Here is a 21451-nt window from a genome sequence, read left to right as displayed (position 1 = left end):
TGTTGGCGTTCGCGGTCGTTTTGACTGCTGGTTGGGGTTTTGAACAAACAGTTTGCAGGACCCGGTCCCCCGTTGCTGTTCGCGTGCGTCATTTCCCTTGTTTGCTTGCCATTTTAAGCACACAGCCAATAATTCTCTGATGAGCGACTGCTCATCAGCACAAGATGCTAAATCGAAATGGTCAAAATGGTTTGGAATGGTACACAGAGAAGAATAAAATATGCAAAGGGAAGATGGAAACGAGTAGTGCTAGCTTCTGAGTCATTCAGAATTAAAAAAGCAGCAAATTTTTTATAACTCTGTCAAGTTCTTTTTTAGTCAAACCCCTTCAGTCCTTTTAAGTGACGCATCGAAAATGACCAATATCGCCTGCTGCATGATACTTATGTTAACTGTCTACCGCGAATTCATCCCCTCCTTTCTTCTCTTCCTGTTGCATGCAATCGATTAATGGAAAATACGTGCATACTCATTCCAATGATTTATGTGACAAGTTTTCCCTTCCACTCCGCACATAGATAAATATGCTCGCTTTGATCAACATCGTTTATCTTTGATGTAGCCTTTTTTTTTGTTACTTCACGGGCGTAAAAATTACATGAATGAAGCGACAGTGTTTCAAACGCCGCTATTAATGCGGTCAGGACAGAGGAGGGTGACAAGAATTGGATGGATAGTATTTAAGCACATATTTACATTTCCCGCCCGGCACTTTGTTGCGTGCGATAAAAATCACAATCGCTGGTAAATGCATTCGCGTACATCCTCGGCCATGTATGTCTACCGCGTTTTCGTGGGCCGCCATTCCATCGAGTGGAATGTAGCAGGATAGGAGCAGCCAGCGGAGTTCACATAAATTTTCCCGACACATAAATAACATGCCTAATAGTCACGACATGACAGCGCGATGCACTCTTGATATTGGGTGTGAGTGTGGTGCGCGGCTGGACAGCGAAACGGTGTGACAGTTTGGGCGATAGTGAGAAAATTAATGGTGCTGTGCCGCTGCTGCAGTTGTGAAATGCAACGGTCTGCGACACTGGGAGTATTCCATTATTTATACAGGAGAAAATAGTTGATGGCGGAGCTATTATAAGAAAGAATCCTATGCATAATATTCCAGTCCGGTAGATGTAACTGTTGATTGGAAAACGTCCCTTGTTATTCGATATACTACTCACCTGAATGATTTGTTCTGCTTGTCCTCCTTCCAAATTCTCCTATGGTAGCGGATGAGTCGTTCGTAGCCGCGTTCTAGAGTGGCACCATTGCTTGACGGTACGCTATAGCGCTGGGTTGCGGGTTCGGTGTGGAGCAGCTCCGTTTGGGACGTGATTCCGTGGGAAGATGTGGAACGATTCCGCCGTTTCACGCCGACCGGGACCAATACATGGAAACGAACCAGTGGCTACCACACCTACGCACATACACACATCGGACGACGCACTCACACCTTTCCTCACTCACTCGAAACGGTGGCACCGTGTGTGACCGTGGGAGACAAGTGTTCGCTGACGGTTGTCCCAAAAACTACTCACTGAAAAAGGCACGAGCTGCGAACACGTCGCATCTACTATCACTTTTCAGCTACCCAGGATGAAAACGACAAATATTTAATTTAAAAAATGAGGAACACCATCTGTATGAAATTATTATCTACATTATTGTCATTTCGATGGGATAGTTCGATTTATTTGAGAGAAACGCCCGTGACCCACAACTTATTCCATTGGAATATTAAACGTTTGCTTTTCTACCCGTACAGTTATTGAGTTGCATGTATGCAAACACACCAGTCACTATCACCATCACCATACAAAGAACGTTTACTTTAGATCACTTTTAAGTCCTGCAACTTTCTTCGTTATTTTGTTTTTTTTTTTTTGAACGCTTTGATAAATCATCCTATTTTATGTTCGACAAGCGCATCTTCTCTGTGCCGATGCACATTTAGTACATAGCTGGGTTGGATGAATTCACATCTTTCACTCAATCTCTCTTTCTCTCTCTCTCCATCTTTCTTTCTCTCTTTCTCTCACTATCTATCTCTCTCTCTCGGACACATACGGAGGCACCGGGAGCTGGAATATCGGTCTCTGCAATAAAGCAGCAATGATGAATAATAAAAACTTGTGCTCCGTTTGATGATTGAGAACGGGCAGATCATCAAAAGCGCTTTCATGGATAAAGCTGGTGTCGAAAGTGGTGTGTCACCTCGTGACGAACGGAACCTCGTGGGATGTTGGAACGCGCGTGAGTGGATGAGTGCTAGTGCAATTGTGATTCATCATACACACATACACACACACACAAATTATAGTGTGACATACAGAAAAGTCATACTCTTCACGGTTGGGGGAAAACGGGACGGAGAGCTCTAAAAAGTTTTTTTTTTGTTTTTGAGTTTACGACCGTACAGCGGATAGTAGAACGTAATTTGAAAGAACAAAGAATCGTCCATCTGCGAAACCAGTTTGCCATGCACATAAACTACAGATAATCTGTGGAATGGGCTCGGCTTTAGTGGACAGTACTCTCGTTGTGGAAATATCGTAAAGCACCGCAATGGTTTGGACGAAAAGTTAATAAGCCCCTGAAGGTATGCAAAGTAGTGTATAAAACCACACACACAGCTAGCAGGATCATCGGAAAAAGCATGAAGTTATCGTTTTTACCATACCATACCATTCCATTCCAAGTCACATGACACTGCTCCGAAAGAGGGCAACAAAGGCGACATGTACAAGAAAGCAAAAAGAAGAAAAACAAAATCAAGATCCATTTCATCCGCTACCGTTTCGGCGTGAAAACTATTTGATGCAGTTAAAATACCGCAGCGATGGTAGCGTTTGGTGCAACCAACTCCCTCCCAAATGCTCCCCCATCAGCTAGACGATGACAAGGGAAACACAACTTTTAATTAACTTTTATTTTTCGGCTAATTCCTATTTGCGCGTTGGTACGGGGAGGGCTAGGAGCACATGAACATTCATGCTGGTTGGTTTTGTTTCATATTGGAGAGGGTATGTTCGTCTCTTACCGACAAGCACAAAGTTCACTGTCAGCTTCGCAGCAACATATATCACTTTCAGTGAAGAGGTTGTCATACAAATGGGATTAAATTTTTCACGCTATATTTCTGTTGTAGTACATTTTTTCTCTCTCATACGCTACAGCGGATAGAGAAAACGTTCTACTTATAATCGTATGACAGTGTGAAATCGTATAACGATGTGAAATTTTCTGGTGCACCAATTTTCCTTATTGCTGGTGCATCAGCGGACCACCGGACAGAAAAGTACACTCGTCACTGCTTCACTACACCAAACTGAGATGCTTTCAAGTACTGTTGCTTTGTCAACTGCAACTACTGTTGTTGTTGCTGCTGCTGCTGCTGCTGCTGTTGCTGCTGCAACGAGCGACCGATACTGTGCGCTACTGTCCCACTTCGCGTATCAGCATGATTGTTGCACCCCCATTCCCCCGTTGCGTCTCTCATCCACAACCTGGTAATGCTGTTGGTCCCAAGCGTAACAGCATCCTTCCTGCTATCCTGGTATCTTCCATTTGTTCCATTCACACACACAAACTCACACACACACGCGCACACACACACATACACATTTTCACACGCGCACACACCCATACACTTTAGGGCGTTCTTGCGAACACGCAATCCTTACGCATCCGCACTGCACTCACACAACCGCACGCTCAGCAATCGGGGTGAGCTTTGTCGGTGGTGCCGCCATTGTGAGAAAGCTTTTCCATCGCGATGTACGTGTGCGAATGATGAGCACGGATATACCTTTCGCGCACACTAACATACACTAGCTGTCGCTTCGCCAGCAGTATCACTACCACAGGCATATAGGTTCAGCGGATCGGTTGGGCATGATAGTGGGCAGAGGTAGGCACATAGTTTTCACAATGAAACTGACACTAAATGGGTTATTGTTCGTGTGGTCTATTGTAAAACGCTTCTACTAACATTCTGGTTTGGTTGACTCAGTGCACTAAGGTAGGCAGCTCTGCTCGTCGAGTTGGAGCAAAGTGGATGTATGAGTGTGTGAGAGAGTGCGTGTATAAAAGTGACACAGAGTGAGGAAGCGAGTGTGTGTGTGTATATTTTTTTTAAAGATAAGATAAGAATTTCGCATTCGCTAATCGATTGAATACGAACTAAGAAAAACACAGTTTCAAGCATTCATTCAAATGTTTGCCATTCACTCGGCAAGTATACTCCGACACGAAAAACACTCTTATCTACTAAGCCTGCTAGATACAAGAAACACACGTCCTCGGGCACAGACACGCACGCACACTGATACACTCGTCTTACTACAGTAGGGTAGTGCTTTTTCACGGTTCAAGACTCGCAAAATGGTTCACAATCGACAATCCATTTTCACCATTTTAAAAAATCCAGAAGCAAAAAAAAAACGGTGCAACAAATCCACTGATGAGGGCGTATTTCTTCATATTTAACGCAACGCATCGATACGGTAATTTTTGTGTAGCGATTGATTGATTTAACAAACTTCTGGCCACTCCGTTTTCACTCGGGCCCGTATCTGTCTGGGGTTGAAATTTTCACCACGATGGTATCGTTCACTCCACGGTGGCTGCTTTTCTTTGCATCCTGGTAGAAAACAAATCCTTCCACTAGAAAACCTGCTAACCGTGTTGACCACGTCCTCGCCCTCCTGCAGGGTATGTCGAGCTGGAGGGAAGCGACACCAGTTGGAGTTGGAATTTGGGTCACTTCTCTACGCACCACTGGCCACTGGAACAGTGCAACTCTTTCTGAACAGATACGCCGTTCGTTCCGTCAGTCTGGGTTCCTGCGATGTGCGGGCCAATACTCCCGAGTGCCATCGATCCGAGCGCCTCCTAGCGCTGAGCGTCCGCTTCACGAGGACGCCCCAGTACGAATAATGGGGGTTAGGGGGGAGAACCAACACGTCACGATGTTATGCAACTGCAGACGAGACACGGCAGAGACCCGTTTCGGGGCAACAAATCGCCATCATCGCTGTCCTGCTTCTGCTTTCGCTTTGGATAGCCCGCTTGGCTGCTTTCCCACCAACACATACAGCGGCACGGGTGGTTGGGCTCTCTTTCTTTCCAGGATTCTTTTATTTTGATTCAACATTGAACAAAAGCTTGCATGCGTTTGTTCAGGCTGCTGTTGATGCTGCTGCTGCTGCTGCTACTGGTGTGGAGATATTCTAGCGTCGGCGCATTAAGAGCGAAATTTGGGGAGTAGCTCTCATGAGTGTCGGAAAAATCGGAAGCCGTCACTCACAAGTTTGAGTGCGGAGCTTTTTTGACAGGGTGATTCATCGGATGGCAAGTGTTATGGGTTATCGTTTGCTTTATCGCTTAATGCTTTTATTGTTTTGTAGTTTTAGTAAATTGATTCTTGTTTCTTCTACTTAGTTCTACACATCTTAATTATTATATGGCATTTATAAGCACCATTAAGCTTTATGGAATTAATTTCACCCTTAAACATGATTTCCTTCCTTTGATGTAGCACAAATTCTCCATTATACATTCAGACCGGTTCCACCAGTTGATTTACCTTGAGACTGTGTGTGGGAATGGCCACCTTTTGTACTGTAAATGTTAATTCATTATTAATTATGTAGTTTCAAAAGCACAAACAAGTATCACAGCTATTCGCTTTACCTCGTTTATTTAAATGTAGGTTTCGGCTCTTCTAGCCTGCCCAACGTTACAGAGAGCAGGACGGATGGGTTTTTTGTTGTTGTCATTACCTCATGCTCCGTTGTACGATGATTTAGCAAAATAACACAAACAAATAAAACAAACCAACCAGCAGCAGCAAACAAAAATAAAAACGGTTGGAAGCAGACGAAATATTCACATCCGCCCCAACGGTTAAGCGGGTCGGGATTTAGTTTAGCAACAAATTGCCCCTTAACTGCACCCGTCCATTCCGGCGATGGGGTGTATGCTCTGTTGTGCCTTGTGTGTTTCCTCTCCTCTTTTTAATCCGTAAAGTTTTTCCACCCCATCCCGGCAATCGGGAGGCAGCAGTGATTCGTTTAAGGGTCAGCAAAACGGGCGAGCGCTTTGAACTGTGGGCAAGGGCAACGATGTAGAGTAGGAAGTGTGGGGTGGGAATTATGCCGGAAAAGTGGCAGAACCCAAGCTGCACGTTTACGGTGGAGGAACTGAGCCAGAAAAACACGATTAGACTTTTAATCAACAGCATCTACACCATTAAGAGATGAGCGGGTGGCGGTTGTTGGAGGCAACGAGGTGGAGCTGTGGTTGGTGGAAGGATTGGGGCGCCTGAGCACGGAGAAGATATTTATAGGGAAATGGTCGGTGGCAGTGTGTGGGATTGTGTGTTTAGATGTTAAATTACCTTAAGGCAGGTACATTGAGTCTTGCACCCACATACTTCAAAGCTAATGTGACCGTGAGTGTCGACAAACGCATTAAGAAATTTTACTTGTTTTCCATCAAATTTAGATGCCTGCAGAAAATGTTTCGTATAATAAAGATAATCTACATTTATAGAAAGAACAGATACCTTACACACAAATACAATCATAAAATACAATATAACGCATGAAGCTGTGCAAGTATTGTTAATGCAATAGTAGCAATATTATTAGGAGCTTTCGGAGGAAAAGAAATGAATTCCAAACGTTCATCTGCAGACTGGCTATTTGCGACTGATTAGTAAACCCAAAGCAAAATAATCAATCCGACATCCCTTCGTTCTCTTTTAAACCTAATAGTTTAAAAGTAAAGACACAGACATTCATTCCAGCAAACCCAAGAAAAACACACTTCCCCATTTTTTTATCAACCGATGGAAGTTATTGCTTCGTTGTCTTTATTTACAATTCCAACTAGAACGTGGTTCCTTTCGCGACACTCCACACACGGCACACGGAGATACATAAAAAAAAGAAAACAATCAAACCGGCCTTACGACTATGGATTAAAATAACAAACTGATACAGAAACCGAGCGTGGTCGAACGAAATCGCCACAAGACGATTCGTCGCCTTACCATCGCCATGCTGCATCCTTCAAAAACCGAAAAGTTAGTCTCCCTAGCTATGGAACAACACGAAAAAAACACCCTTCTATCCATTTATTGCATCCACTAGAACCCAATAATATCACGAACAGACCGATATCTGGCCAAGCCACCCGCACTAGTCGATTTCGAGCCCCCGAAACGCTTTGACCGGCGGTTTGATGGAGTTGGAGTTGGAGTTTTTCTGCTTGGGCGCTTCCTTCAGTGCACCGGAATCCATCAGCCAATCTCGATACTCCGTCTCGAGGCGCTTCTTCTGCTCCGCGTGCATTGTCGCGACCTCATCGAACGGTCCACCAAAGTCCTGCGGAGGTGAATAGTAAAGATTGAGAGAGGGAATGTTGGAGTAAGACGGCATGCGAATGCAAACCTTCGGCAAGTAGTCAACACCGACGATCTCTTCTGGGCCGGCGGTCGTGAACTGCAGCAGCCCGAGTAGTTCCGACTTGATCAGCGGTTTCACCAGTGCCATCACCTGATTGATGAACGACGCCGTGTGCACGATGTAGATCTTCTTCAGCCGCACCGGATGCGCATCCTGAATGTAGCTCATGAACACTCGCAGCGGGCTAAACTGTACGCGGGCCAGATGCCCCAACCGGACGCCCTTCATGTCGAAGATGACGATGTACCCCTCCATAATGCCGTCCACACTGATCTGGGCGTCGTTGAACATGCAGAACGATTTCACCGCCTCGGTAAAGTTCATCTTGGACGGGTCCGTGTCGGAAAGTCGGTAGTAGAGCAACCGGTAGCCTTCCGGCGTCGTCCTTGGCAGTGCTACCATGTGTCTGGATAGAAATGGGACCAGTGATTGCTTTTGCTGCTCTGTCCTCTTCTTTGTGCTTCTACTTACGTGGCGTTCAGTGTCATCTGCACACCTGCTCCCATGATGTCTCGGTTGTCGAAGATTTCCGGCGAGTTGGCGTGAATCTGCGAGTACTTCTGTAGCGCTTTTTTGGCATCGTCCACGTTCCAGAGACAGGCGTGCAGGAATAGGTGGGCATGATTTTTGGAGAAGGCAGGAAACCGTGGCTGTTCTTTTATCCTGGAGAATTTAAAACACAGAGTTCGAGTGACTTTTGGTACACACTACAAATTGACCAAAGCAAACATTAAATACGCCAACATCGACGTTAAAACTAAGCCGCCAATTGCTGTGCGTTCTACACTTTGAATAATTCAGCACACGACAAGTCGATTCTTTTTCAGCGTATGGGGCAGAGGCCTGGTAACTGGCGACAGCAAAAAAGCACTGCAGGCAGTGTATGGAAATTATTGTTTACCCCACGGTTTTTTTTTTTCAAATAATCATTGCCCAGCGCTCCAATGCTACCAGTCTGCTTACGCATTCCGCATTTAATCAAGCAAATGAAGTCATCAAACCGAGAGAAATTTCCCATTCGCTGCTCCCCCTCCTCTTATCTCTACTCCCCTACTCACTTACCATTCGTACAGGGTGTCCACGTTGGCGGCATGCTCTTTGGGCACTTCCAGCGGCTCCGGACTGTCTTTGAAGGGATGTGATAAAGTGGTCATTATTGGCACTAAGGGTGGGCTTTTTTCCTCCTCGACTAAGTGAGCTTTTCACCACTCGGCACTCTCCGGTAGCGGCAGCCCTCCTGTCTGCACGGTAGACGCCGTTGCCAGCACGCACTAGACGAAGTGGCGGAGCAAATGGCCAAGTGCGCGTTCTATTAACTTTTTTTTGTGCTGCTTGGATGTCTGTCAAGCGCTGAGGAATGGAAGAAATGAATATTTTAAATTACTCGGCATCGTTTTCTCGCTTGTCCTAAAGTTGTCGTTCGCACAGGCTGTTGCCCTCCATCGCACAGGCTGTTGTCCTGGGTGATGATTCGTTCCCAGGAAAACTATTGAAGCTGCGATCCAACATAATGTGTATAGATAACAGCATTGTAGCGTTTTATTGGTTGTGTGCAAAAATGGGGCGGATTTCATTAAGTTTACATTTTTGTCGAATAGTTCACCGCTAGTCTTCAAGTGTTGAACATTCCTTTTTTTACGTAAACATTATTGTAAAACTCGTTATTTCATCGACAAACAATGGTACATTAAAAATATCAGAAAAATCAAACATTAAACAAGCGTCTAGCATAAAACAGTTCAAGATTAAAGTTGTAGCTCTATGTAACACAATTCATATTTTGTTTTGATTTGGATTGTTCTGAGAATTATAACAAAAATCCACAAATATACAACGCCTGATGCAACATAAACAAAAAGAACAATAAAGTGTCTCAAATACATTTAGACATGTATGATTGTGCCATTGTTAGTTCCTTTGCTTTCCTCTTCGCGAACGTGCGAATCAAACCCCAACCAAATGGCAATAAAACGTACATACGTCGCGACATAACCTTGGCCATCGAAAGCTCAGGCAAGCGTAACGCGCATGTAAAGGCGCGTCAGACGCGTCTCGGTAAAATCATCCAGCCATCAACACGGCGCCACACTCGTCTGCCGCGACAGGGAAACAAACGTGGCATTTTAGTTTTTGTCCATGCTAACACTGTGTTGCCCGTTGCCGTGGTTAGGTGGAGTAGGTTTGCATACATCATCTTCAAGGACAGATTGACGAATTTGTGAGCTCATATTTTAACGCAAAAGTTGACCGAACAGGTACTTCTTTTTGTCATGGTGACCGATTGCTACTGCTGTATGAGTGGTCAAGGGTGAGCATATGGTAATTAATACAGTGGCTAATAGACTATTTTGTGCGCCTCACAAATAAAATCCGTTGCACAACCGAAGGGTATAGTAATGGAATTTTTTACAACAAAATTCCATCAAAACAGTGGAGGGTTCTTTTTCGATCAAGAAAATTAAATGTCCCCTTCTTGGAAGCATTAGTTCATCTGTGTAGAAATTCATTTGTTCAAGATGTCATGTCAAATTAGCTGTACGTGAGCATGCTTCATACTGAGCATAAACCTTCAGACAAATGTAAAACGTTTTCTAACGAAAGCATTAGCGACCTTTTGTAATTGTGAGTCCTTCTAAGAAGTCTTGCCCCAATCGGACGCAAAACATTGTTTTACATGCTCCATATATGAACATTTGTTAAATATGCATGTTGGAGAGCTTTGAAAACAGTAGCTTTATACCATCGGGCTGAAATGGATTCATTAATTAAGCTGATAAACTTGGAAACATATTTTGTAAAATATGTATTATTTTTTTATGTTTTCACTAAATTGTTCTGCTACCACGCTATGTTAACTACCAATAGGGAAACCCATATCTGGCGAGAATTTTTGTCAACTTTCGCATCATCTAGGAATGTATAACTCTTTGATAATTTATTCATAGCGCAACACGGTACTAAAACAAACAATTTTAAAAAATATCCCCAACGAGTGTGTGAAGGTCACTTTCCCCAGCTGGGATCTCCTTTCCGGTGAACCCATAAACAGCCACCTGTTGTTGATATCCGTCTAGGAACAGCTTCCCATAGCCCTAGCGCAAATGGATGATAAACAAATTTAAGCAACAAAACAAAAAAAAGGTTGTCACTAGCATCATAACTTTCCACATCCGCTTGAGCACAGTCGTGTGTGTGTGTGTGTGTGGGGAATAGAAGCGCACTCGAGAGATGTGGCTGGCGAAAACTTTCCATTTCTCTTTATGTTTCCCCCACCCGAACGGCTGGGAGGTACATGGCACGGTGCACTACTTCCATACAGCTTGCTGTGTGACACCTCCGGGGGGAAATGTCTAGCAGCTGCTTCAGCGTCATGTGCGTGTACACTACCACCGGGAGTTGTTTTTGTGTCAGACCAACACAGATGAAGCGGGTTAGCTCCAAAAACCCGAGCAGTTGTGTGGAAACGCAAGGCAAGGGTAAGGTGTAGGGGTACGTGAATAATCTGTCCGCCATTCATCTGCGTAATGGCATAATGATGTGTCTTCCATCTCCATTGCGCGGGCCTGATTGCCTTAAAACCAAAACCCCTACAGGAAGGAGAGTTTATCCCACTCTCCCACCACTATTATGGTATGTGTTACGGCAAGGCAGTTGTTATTAAACATTTCAAATTAACACCAATAGCTTACAGATGTAGCTAGTAAAGGTGTTGGAGTTATTGCCAGTTTGATTCATATAAAAAGCGATGGATCCAGCTAATTTAATAAGCTAAGCCAACATGGCTTTATGCGAGTATAACAAATCACATCTCATCAAAGCTAAAACTCCTTTAACCTTTCCTACCTCTAGATATGAAGTTATGTAATTATTGAGTAAACAGTTCTAAAAAAAAGCATATCATCAAATCCAAAATCACACCCAAACAATCGCACAAATTGCCCGATGTAATCGAAAGCGAACGTACTCCCAACGCACTTGATACTCTGCCGCGTGAGCAACAACTCACTTTCATGCCGTCACCGTACCGATCCACCTTTTCTTTCCATTGACCCTTGCCGTGCGTTCTGTTTTGAGAGATTATGTGAATGCTATTAGCCCCGGCGGCACCGCAGCTCCTCTGTCACGGGTCGAGCCAATCCCCTCCATTCCCGAGGAAGCTCCGGGAAGCACGAAGCGCCATGTGGTGGGTACTTGTCCAAAAATTAACGTTCCGTCAACCCTTACCGTACCCGTATTACGTTACTAGACGTAGCTATGACCCGGAGGGGTAGTGTACGTACGCTCGGTACAAATTGTACGGTGACGGTGTGGTCAGTGACGTGCCGCATTTCTTTGGCCGTATCTTTGTCCGTCTGTTTCGTTTCAGCTGCGAAAGGCGCTAACGAGGTTACACAAGCTTTTTAAGCATTTATTTTTACACGTGCGAGTGTGTGTGTTCCTTGTGCGAAGTGTATGTGGGGCACAACATTTTAACACTTACACTGGTGGAATCATTTATGACAGGTACGCATCTCATTTGATGTTTCTGGGGATTGAAGCATGTCGTTCAATATCGGAATCGCTCTTAATGATTGGGTTTGTTGTGAAGCACCAGTCTGCTCTCTTGCCTGAATGTACGAATATTTTTTTTTAGTTTTTTAGTTTATTATGAGCCTATGGTATAAAATCTGTATATAAATATGAATGGTAATCAAAACAGGTAAAAAATAGACTTATCTAACATCCCATCACTCCTCTTCATCCATACAGCACACACAATTGATGATCATGACTCAAGAAGATCTTCAGTGAGTTCCGTGTCTGAAGTGATTTGTCTCAACAACCATTCAAAGTGCTTCTCAAATTACGTAATCATCGTACTTGATCGCACACATAAAACACAAAGTCAATGATAGACGTTTTCATTTTTTTATTTTGCTGATATCTTCTGTTTCCCCTGCCAGTTGTTTTGACCAGACACTCAAAAATTCAACAACAAAAAAACAGCTAAAATAGTTCCAGCACGCCACGATCGTCACGTCCCGATCGTTCCCGGGAAACTGATTACCATCGTGGTTCAATTGACGTAAATCGTCGTAAACCGGCGGGTTCTGCACATCGCAGTTACATCCTTTACGGTGTGCAATATATGGGTGATGGTAATCACATAACCACTGTCCATATTTAACCCTGAACCAAGGGTTGAGCGGGGCTATTGAGACTAACGGAAAAGGTGAGTTCTAACTGTGGCCATAGTCAGTGGCTGGATCCGTCATTAGAATCGCTCACATGAAAGTGTTGCTGCACAGGTAATGCATATTGTAATCGAAGCTCGATAGACAAAAGTGGTCCACCCTGAACAGGTTCGCTTGTAATTACCCGGGTTAATTGTCATAGTAAGTGCGCCAGGGCTGAATTAAACTGGTTTTTGTTGATTTGAAGGTTAAGATTACATACTTGCACTTGATAAGAACTTGCAGGATAGCGTGTATTAGGTAATGATATACCTGGGCGACCCACAAGATGCAAAGTTTAGAAAGTACTGTGTCAAGGATTTTCACTAAATTGCATATCTGTTGGACAAGATTAGTTTTGTGCGAAACTAAAACCACAAAAACGTAACATTTTAATGAGATCTTTTCTCACATTAGTCCGCACTACAATTACCAGAAGCAGCTGGAAAAAGTAACCTTGTTATTGTTACACACATTTTCTCTCACTCTGTCTTTCTCTCATCATAGCGTAAGCAACATTATCGCACGCGTGCAAAGTTCATGCTGCAAAAACAAACCCGAGCTAAACATTGACCCACATTCAGCCGCCCATCCGATCGCCGATCGCAAAAGTCTTACCGAGCCGTGCGGTGGTAACTGGCTGCAATGAAAGTACAATTACATTACGCTTCTCCACGTTGTTCTGTTTAACAAAAGAGGGAGAGAAGCAACAATACAAAAAATACTGTAACATTGATCAGCCCAACTGGCTGGCCGGATGATTGCAGCAAACCGCAACAACCAAAGAACAAGGTTAGCAGCCGCATCGATACTCATCCTACCGCGTTGCGGCATTGGGCGGTGCAGTTGCGATCGTCCGGCTGCATAATCGACATAATCGAACGCCTTCTTGCTTTGATGCTACCCCTTCCCCGTCCAAGGTCGTTCTGATAAACTCGTGGCTCGGGGGGGTGTCTGATGTTTGTTTGTACACTCCCGGCCAAGGTTTTTAGGGCGGGCACCGATTGCATCCGATCCGGATCGACACGACTGAATCGATTTTTTATTGCAACCGTTGATGTAGGTGCATTCTTCCTTCCTGGGCGATCGCAACCAGTGCATGCATGTAGGTTCGATCGGTTGCATTAGAAGAATGTGGCTATGAACAGTGTTTTGCATGTTTCTTTGACTATGATATCGGTATGGTGTGTTGGATTTTACTCATGGCTACTATCATTGCATTGTTTAATGTAGTTTTAGTTTTTAGCATTGTTTTACTAACGCCTGTTAAACAGTATTTTTTTAGTTAAAATTTCTTATGTTATTTTATTCGTTTGACAACAAAGTAAGTATCGTTAGTATCGCGGCAGAACAATTTTCATCTCAATTCCAATGAACAAACAATGGTTCGAAATGTGTCGCTCTAATGAACGACCTACTAACGACGTCGTTTCTACAGTCATTTCAGTATCGGGAATTTGCACGATTAGATAAGAAGAAAAAAGAATCTGTACCCTTCCGAGCCGGACAGTTGGAGATAATTATAAGCCATTGATTGGATGCCGATGTGGGAGCAATATAAATGTAATAAGCTGTTGCAACACCTACTGGCACCCGTGCAGTCGAACGAAATCATTTCGCTGCAAGCCAATTACAGACGTTAATTGATAATTGGCTCCCAACTCCAGCCGAAGATGAAGCAGCGTCTTCTCTGTTGGTTTTTGTATTTGCGTAAAAAATGCATTCGTTCACCGGGTGCATTAACATTGTTGCGAAAGTAGGTGACCCATGGACGGACGCTGTTGAATGCCATGGTTTGGTAAAAATATAATTGAAGATACAGAAAAGCGAACATTAGAAATAATTGTGTATCATCATTTCTCTGTTGCGCTATGGGGCTTCTCGAGTAAGTGACATAAAACTCAATCTCACCAGAGCATTGGTCCGAGTTGCATGTAATTTATATAGTTTGCAGCCTTACTGATGTTTTGAGGGCTTTTATAGCATCCAAAATAAATAAAAAAAACTAATATACAGAGTATCAACGTTTAAAAACATCAAAGAGTATTAACTGTTTAGCTTATTTTTATCATTTTTGCATCACCACTTTATTTCGCTTTGTAACCTCACCAACATTTATATGTTTCTATCTATCTCTGTCTCTTTTTCTCCTTCTCTATCGTTTTATGCGATTGGTTTTTGCACCTTTCGTATTGTAAAGCAGAAATTTAGCAGAGACTGAAACACGAATTGTTTTCACTTGCATTCACTTTCGCTTTTCGATGAGGCATTCACCAAAGGCGCATTGGCGTGCATATTGAGCCATTGGCTAAAGGGTAGACACACATGACAAGCTGAAGGGGCTGTCAAATCAGGCTTAGTTTTTGTGTATTTTAGTTTAACTCAAAATCATTAAAACAATTGCATGAATTCATTTTAGCTGTACGATCTGGTTCGTTGGTATAATTGGCTAGGGCAGAGCACGAACACAACACACCAATACAAAAATTGCTCTTCATATTACGTTACTCATTGTTTGCAGCACAGTTGAACTGAAAAAGTCTGATGTTTTCAATTTACAGTTCAGTGCAGCGATCTCCATTTCCCACAGAGAAAGCCACCGCAATGGACGACACTTTTCTTCGCACACTTAAACGCACACTTGTACACGAGAAAAACATAAACTGCCGTTCGGAGTTTCTCCACGCGCCAGCGGCGGGGGGCTCACAGTAAAACGCTGCAATCAAAATATGCTCTTGCAAGCGCTGCACACCACCTGCACTCAAACACATGCACACAGTGTACACGGAGTTGGAAGAGCAAATTCCAACGGCTAAACAGATCCCGCACACAGCCAAAGTGCGAGCGAATAAAAAAAAACAGAGGAAAGAAAACACCACTCACATAAAGTTGGCGCGCAAATACCCGTAATAAAAGCTCGGACCCGCGAAACAGAAGACTCTGCAACAGACGACGAACGATGTTGCCTCGCTGCTGTGCACGATCAAACTGCGCCGAGCCTGAGCGGTTCACGCAAGTGGCAGAGTCGTGTTTGCGGTGGTTCTTTTTTGCCGACCACCGGGTCTGGTGGGGCGAGCTCTGGACGGGGGCTTTTGGACGAGCTTGTTCGTCGAGCTTGAAACGCACGGCTAGAGAGAGGAAATGGAGGAGCTGGAAGCCATGCGCGAACTCTGTACGAGATGGGCTCGTCGGAGGCAAATGGCTTATGGTGGATGGCTGTCGGGAAGCAGCACCGATGCAGCTTGCAATGCTCTCGTCTGGTATGCTGAGATTCACGTGAAAAGAGTATGTGTGTGCAGGGAGCTATTTGTGTGGAAGTGTGTACGTAAATCGTGTTATTATTTTATCATCGTCACGCGACACCTTCGTGGAAAAAAGCCTCTTGCTGAAAGGTTTGCACATGCAGCAAACTGCAATTGACAAGCTTTTCTATCCATGTTGGTATTGTAAGAAATGAGTTTTGAGAATTTGTTGAAGTTTTGTCTCCTTTTTGGTATAACATCGAATTTTATAGTTATTTTTACTTTCTATTGTTGGAATGATAAAACATACTTCTATTTAAGTTTTGATTGTGTAACATATTTACGTTGTAAATAATTCAACTTTATTATTATTATTTTTTTTTTTTAATATTTATGGTACTAGAGGTCATACCGTAATATTTAACACGATTAAACTCGTTTTGCTCTACCTCAATTTCACTCACAGTGGCGCACTGTCGATGTTCGGGTGCATTTAGCACGATTACTTGCAATTATCATTCGCCACGTATTTTACTCACACCACAAAACGAGCAAAGGTAACCCCATACATCTCGTATCATATCACGCTATCGAATACGTACACGCGGCAGCAAACAACGCGAAAATGGAATAAATTAAGCTCCGATGGAATGTCTGCGCCGGCACGATTTTGTACATTACTCGTCGTGGGCTTTAAGGGCTTTCGTTGCCCACAAATTTGTGTAAAAAATATGTTTGCGCTAAACGATACATTTTTACTTGCACTTCCCCTTCTATTTCGGACACTGTCGGAGACAAATACAAGTGATTGTGCTTCAACAAGACCAATTAAAAGGACAAAATCACGGGCTGCTATCACTTTTACGGGCCAGCAGCAATACCAGTCACCATCGCAGCTACGATGAAACATTATTTCGTTTCATTTTGTACATTTTCGCCAAACATCCCAATATTCAAGTTGAATCCATTTCCGAGATAGGCCCTACCCAAGACAAGAAAGCATCAGCTGGCAGAAGAGTAGTACGGCAAACTCCTTTCTCCCTCCGAATACTTCTGCACGGGCCACAAAGCGCCGGAACGGGGGCAGTAAAAAGTTTATCGCTGGGCAGAACAATGTTTATCGAACAATTAACATCAATTAACAATTTTAATTGACCTTCGCCGGTTCGGTTGCGCTTCCCTTTTCGGTTTCGGTTTCGGCCGCCACTAAACGGGGGCAAAAGGCCAAACGTAGTGGGGTGCGGGTGCGAAAGCTTACACCATCCATCGGAAAAACATCGGGCGCAGCGCAGCAACAAAACTGAAACGATTGCGAATAGAGGGCGAATTGCCGAGGGTCGGCGAAAGAAAACTATCCTTGTTTGTTGCAGGGCGGAGGGCGTCGGGGGGTTGGCTTGTTAGAGGAAGTAGCAACTCTATGTTGCCGATGCTTTGTTCTAACAGTGGCCAAATCGATTACGATGAGGCAGACATTAAAGCTGATGCTTTTCGGCGCTATGTTTGTGTGTGTGACTTTTCTTTGTTTATAGTTTTTTTGGTTTCGCTTTGCTCACACGATAACACAGGGTAAGGTTCATGCACGGTTTGGCAATCGATGATGTAGAGCTGCAACACGCTGGTTTGTGGAAGTGGTATGGATTATTTCATTTATGCACACCAAAAGTTATCAATTGGTTAGGTTATGCACAAAGAAATTTAAATACAGAGTGTTATTTGAGTTATTTGAACTGTATCGAAAATTGTACGCTTACTTTTTTTGTTATCTCTCAATCACAGAACCGCACAAATATCGGAAATATGTGCATTTCAAGAGTTATATTTAATTAATAATTCCTTCTTCTTCTTGTTCTTGTTCTTCTTCTTCTTCTGGCTCAACAATCGTTGTCGGTCAGAGCCTGCCGTACCCACTTGTGGGGTTGGCTTTCAGTGTCTTATGGATTACCCCTCCATAGCAGAATAGTCAGTCCTATGTATAGCGGCACGGCCCATTTGCGACTTGAACCCATGACGGTATGTTGTTAAGTCGTACGAGTTGACGACAGTACCACGAGACCGACCGGAATTCCTACAATCCATAAATCCTACACATTATTTTGTATGTTTATACCCCTCATAACGAGTTTATTCCGCTCCAATTACTCATTCGTTATGCGGGAGACTCTTTTCCATACAATTTGTATGAAGAGTGAAATAATTGGTTTCAGGTCAAGAAAAGTGCAGGTATATAGGGATTACATGCATTACAACCATACGGGACAACTCCAAATGCAACAGTAATCCATTGATCAATTCTTAGTATCGAAATTTAATTTACTGAGCAAGTAGATCAAGAATACATGTAAGGACACACCTATTAATACACGTCACATTTGTGAAACACACGCTTCTTAGTTCACTACACACTAAGAAGGTACACTACACACTAAAATCCTCGTCCTGGCCACTGCCGAAGCAGAAGAGATCCTCCAATATTGTCAAATAAGAACGAAAGACATGGAGCAATTAAACTGAAGACAATACCTGACTTACTCCATCTGCCAATAAGCGCAGCAAAACTCTCCGCTCCGCTATCTGATCTGAAAAGAGTTATCTGGACGTGGAGAGAACGCGCCCATGGCCCGCTTCGGCTTTTTTTCAATGTTTGTATGCCTTCGTGAGGCAGTGGGTGTTAATTTGTCACCACCCATACACTTTTCCTAAACACTTCTACCTGCCTGTTTTAGAAATTGCTCAATATTTAACGATTCGTAATTTTGAAACTCTCGAAATGATCCCGATTTCTTATCGGCAGCTGTGTCAAACTCAATTCATAAGAGGGCCGCAAGTACACATATTCAGTGATTCGTGGGCCGCACAGTTGAGAATAAAAAATATACCTCAATATTCATATAAATTACTGTTTAAAATCATTATTGTTAAACAAATTGACTTTTTGTACTCCTCGCTTCAAATCTGGAATAGTTTCTTATTTACAAATTTGCTATGTTTTTTTTTTTATTGTGCACTTTTTTATTTAAAAAAATGTTTAATGTACTTTTAAAGTCATATGCGTTGTTTTCATCCTTATTATTAAAATAGGAAATTTCTCATTACTAGCGTTCTAACACGGCACTTCTGTTAGAAAATATCACTCAACCACACTTTTTCACTGAGGTAGGGGAAGTCTACCAGCCTGTTGCGAATCTTTTTCAAGCCATCCGAGCTATCCACCGCTGGATGAATAACAAAAATATTTGCATGCAATTTTTTGATAGATCAAGAGGAAAATTGTAAAAAAAAACGTGTTTAAACATTATTTTTCGCTAATTTCCAAGTTCGAAGGGGGGGTATATGGTGGTATGGTGGCATTTCTTATTACAAGAACCCATATTATAGTTATACGTATAGCATATACGTATAGTTTTGTTAAATTACGATAATTTTATCTGACGAAGATTCGTGGTGTGTGATCCCATAAAGATTGGCAAATCTTGTTTTGCACTTGAAGGGAGATGATTCGCGAATTGAGGTATGGACTGTGTGAGCTAATCTATTAATAAGCTATGTATCGCACGACTTCGGCATTTCAATTATTTTAATTCTTCATCTAAATACTTTAGGCTTAAGCGTAATCATATCATTTTGGTGTAGATTTTTGGGGAGGTTCAAAAGTACATTAATTCGTCTTGCAAAATGTGGGGTACACAAAATTTCAACTTGGCAACAATCATTTTTATTAAAATTGATGGTGGCATGATTATGACAAAAAAAACAGAAGTGGCTCCAATCGAACATCAATGATGTAACATTATAAGGTTGGAGCCGTGCAAATCGGAGAAATTCGGAGCCGAATGAATCCTTTACTCGGCACTCGGGGGCATTGAGATGATCAAATTCGGTGGGACCGACCGGATCCATTTCTCACTGTAGATTAACCGCTCCGTGCGACAACCGATGACTCCAACGGTTCCGAATGGCTTTAAACGGTTCTATAGGCTTCGGACGGCACCGAACGGAACTGTTGGTTTGATTTGGCCGGATTCTAAGTTGCTATAGCTAAGATCGAAAATGGTTTTGAGCCATGGATGCGATTCTGACAATCCATCATTAGTTGTTGCGAAGTTTCCAAGTGTGTGTATCAAGTTATTTTCATTACTTTTTCGTTGGTAGAAGGTAGTCGCAAATCTGTTTTTCCATATAGAATGTGCAATCGAGTGTGCACAATACTATGCTAATATTCAGAATTTAATCGAAACATAATACCGACTGAGTTTGCATTCAATTAAATGTTTCTTAAGGGTCTCGATTGTTCTATACGATTGTGTAGAATAAGTTTATGAGATGTTATGGGTACATTCATGTTAAATTCGAAAAATATACCATCTAAATGATTGTTCTTCTCTGGAAAATTAAATACACTTCGACAAATAGTAATAACAGTTTTTTGGTTTGGAGTGATTTTAGAAATTCTCAAAATATTCTCGCGGGCCGCATTCGAGCATTGACGAGGGCCGCATGCGGCCCGCGGGCCGCCAGTTTGACATACCTGCTTATCGGGAACGAAATGAAAATCCTCGTTACTTTTACTCGTTAAGAGGGGTACGTATGTATTCTTAGAGCATTTAGATTTGCTCGTTATGCGAAAAATTCGTTATAACGGGTACTCGTTATGAGGGGTTCCACTGTATTTCATGGGAACATTAATCCCAGCTTTTAAGGTAATAAATGGTGCACCTACTATACGTCACGCACTGTAAAATCGAGCAAACGAGCAACGCAAGCAGAACGCCTAAAAGTATGCAAGTATTATTTCATACATGCGTTTGCTTTTATTCGACCAGTTTTCTCGTTTTAAAATAAGAGGATTTCGGTTTTGGATTAGTATTCAATGCTGTTAAAAAAGTGCTTTAGATATTTATGAGTAATTTCACATTGTGAAGTTTTCTAACTCCCTCTCTCCTAGTGTACTCTGTGTACTCTACGTAGTATCCCAGCATGCCATACCTGTTCTTCTGCAGAATTTTAACGCAATTTAATACACAAAAACGCATCTAAATATAAATACAAAAAACACTTCTGAACTACAACCGTTTGTAATTCCTCATACATGCCCATTCCTCAAACAGTTACATGCCCTTGCGTCGACAACGAGACCTGTTAAAAACCGGACAATTCCTGCGCTGGGTTCGCTATCAGGTGTACGCCGACAAAATGCAGAACAGGTTTGAAGGTGGGTGTACCTGAAACAGACCGAAAACTCGTCGCACCACAAACCATTTCCGGTCAATATCGGAGGCCCCATCGAGCCCAGACCAAACGTTTGTTATTAAAAATGCTCTACATTACGGCGACCGCCACATTTGTTAGTTTAATTTGAAAGAGCAAACCATCCTTGACGCTTTAAACCCCGTACGCAGAAGCGATGATAAGAAACGATCTTTGACGGTCCCATTGCTGGCGCGACGGTTGGAGTTTATTTCGAGTGTATTGCTTCCTCATTTTGCGTGCCGAAACGTGACGCTTCGTCCAGTACGTGAGGCGCATT

The 21451-nt window shown here is 42.9% G+C and overlaps 2 protein-coding genes across 9 annotated transcripts in view; both read right to left on the bottom strand.

Annotated features, from left to right (window-relative positions):
* The window catches only part of LOC120951232 (peripheral-type benzodiazepine receptor-associated protein 1), an 89195-nt gene extending 84269 nt beyond the window's left edge, over positions 1-4926 (bottom strand). For 2 of the 8 annotated variants that reach the window (XM_049606117.1, XM_049606118.1), the window contains exons 1-2: positions 4683-4921; positions 1182-1587 (exon numbers count right to left, since the gene is read on the bottom strand). The gene's annotated coding sequence lies outside the window, so the exon portion shown is untranslated. Of the gene's footprint in view, positions 1-1181; positions 1588-4674 lie in introns of all 8 variants that reach the window. The other 6 variants (XM_049606116.1, XM_049606113.1, XM_049606111.1 and 3 more) reach the window with 6 other exon arrangements.
* A 2179-nt stretch (positions 4927-7105) lies between these two features.
* Positions 7106-15697, bottom strand: LOC120951316 (alpha-tocopherol transfer protein-like). The gene is made up of 5 exons (XM_040369971.2): positions 15569-15697; positions 8535-8822; positions 7944-8135; positions 7458-7878; positions 7106-7391 (listed from the first exon to the last, which is right to left on the bottom strand). Exons 2-5 carry the CDS (start codon positions 8624-8626, stop codon positions 7206-7208), a joined length of 891 nt encoding a protein of 296 aa, XP_040225905.1. The 5' UTR covers positions 8627-8822; positions 15569-15697; the 3' UTR covers positions 7106-7205.
* Between the last annotated feature and the right edge of the window lie 5754 nt (positions 15698-21451).

This window comes from Anopheles coluzzii, chromosome 2 (genome assembly GCF_943734685.1).
Source record: "Anopheles coluzzii chromosome 2, AcolN3, whole genome shotgun sequence".
Lineage (NCBI taxonomy): Eukaryota > Metazoa > Arthropoda > Insecta > Diptera > Culicidae > Anopheles > Anopheles coluzzii.
The sequence above is the reverse complement of the archived record's forward strand: the minus strand, read 5'-3'. Positions and strand labels throughout refer to the sequence as shown.

What these genes read in the sequence shown, in the direction of transcription:
- LOC120951316 (XM_040369971.2), bottom strand. Translation starts at nt 8,626, where the DNA reads ATGACCACTTTATCACATCCCTTCAAAGACAGTCCGGAGCCGCTGGAA. An exon ending in GTGGACACCCTGTACGAATG is followed by an intron (nt 8,136 to 8,534) that starts GTAAGTGAGTAG and finishes TAAATTCTCCAG; the next exon opens with GATAAAAGAACAGCCACGGT. An exon ending in GTGTTGACTACTTGCCGAAG is followed by an intron (nt 7,392 to 7,457) that starts GTTTGCATTCGC and finishes TCACCTCCGCAG; the next exon opens with GACTTTGGTGGACCGTTCGA.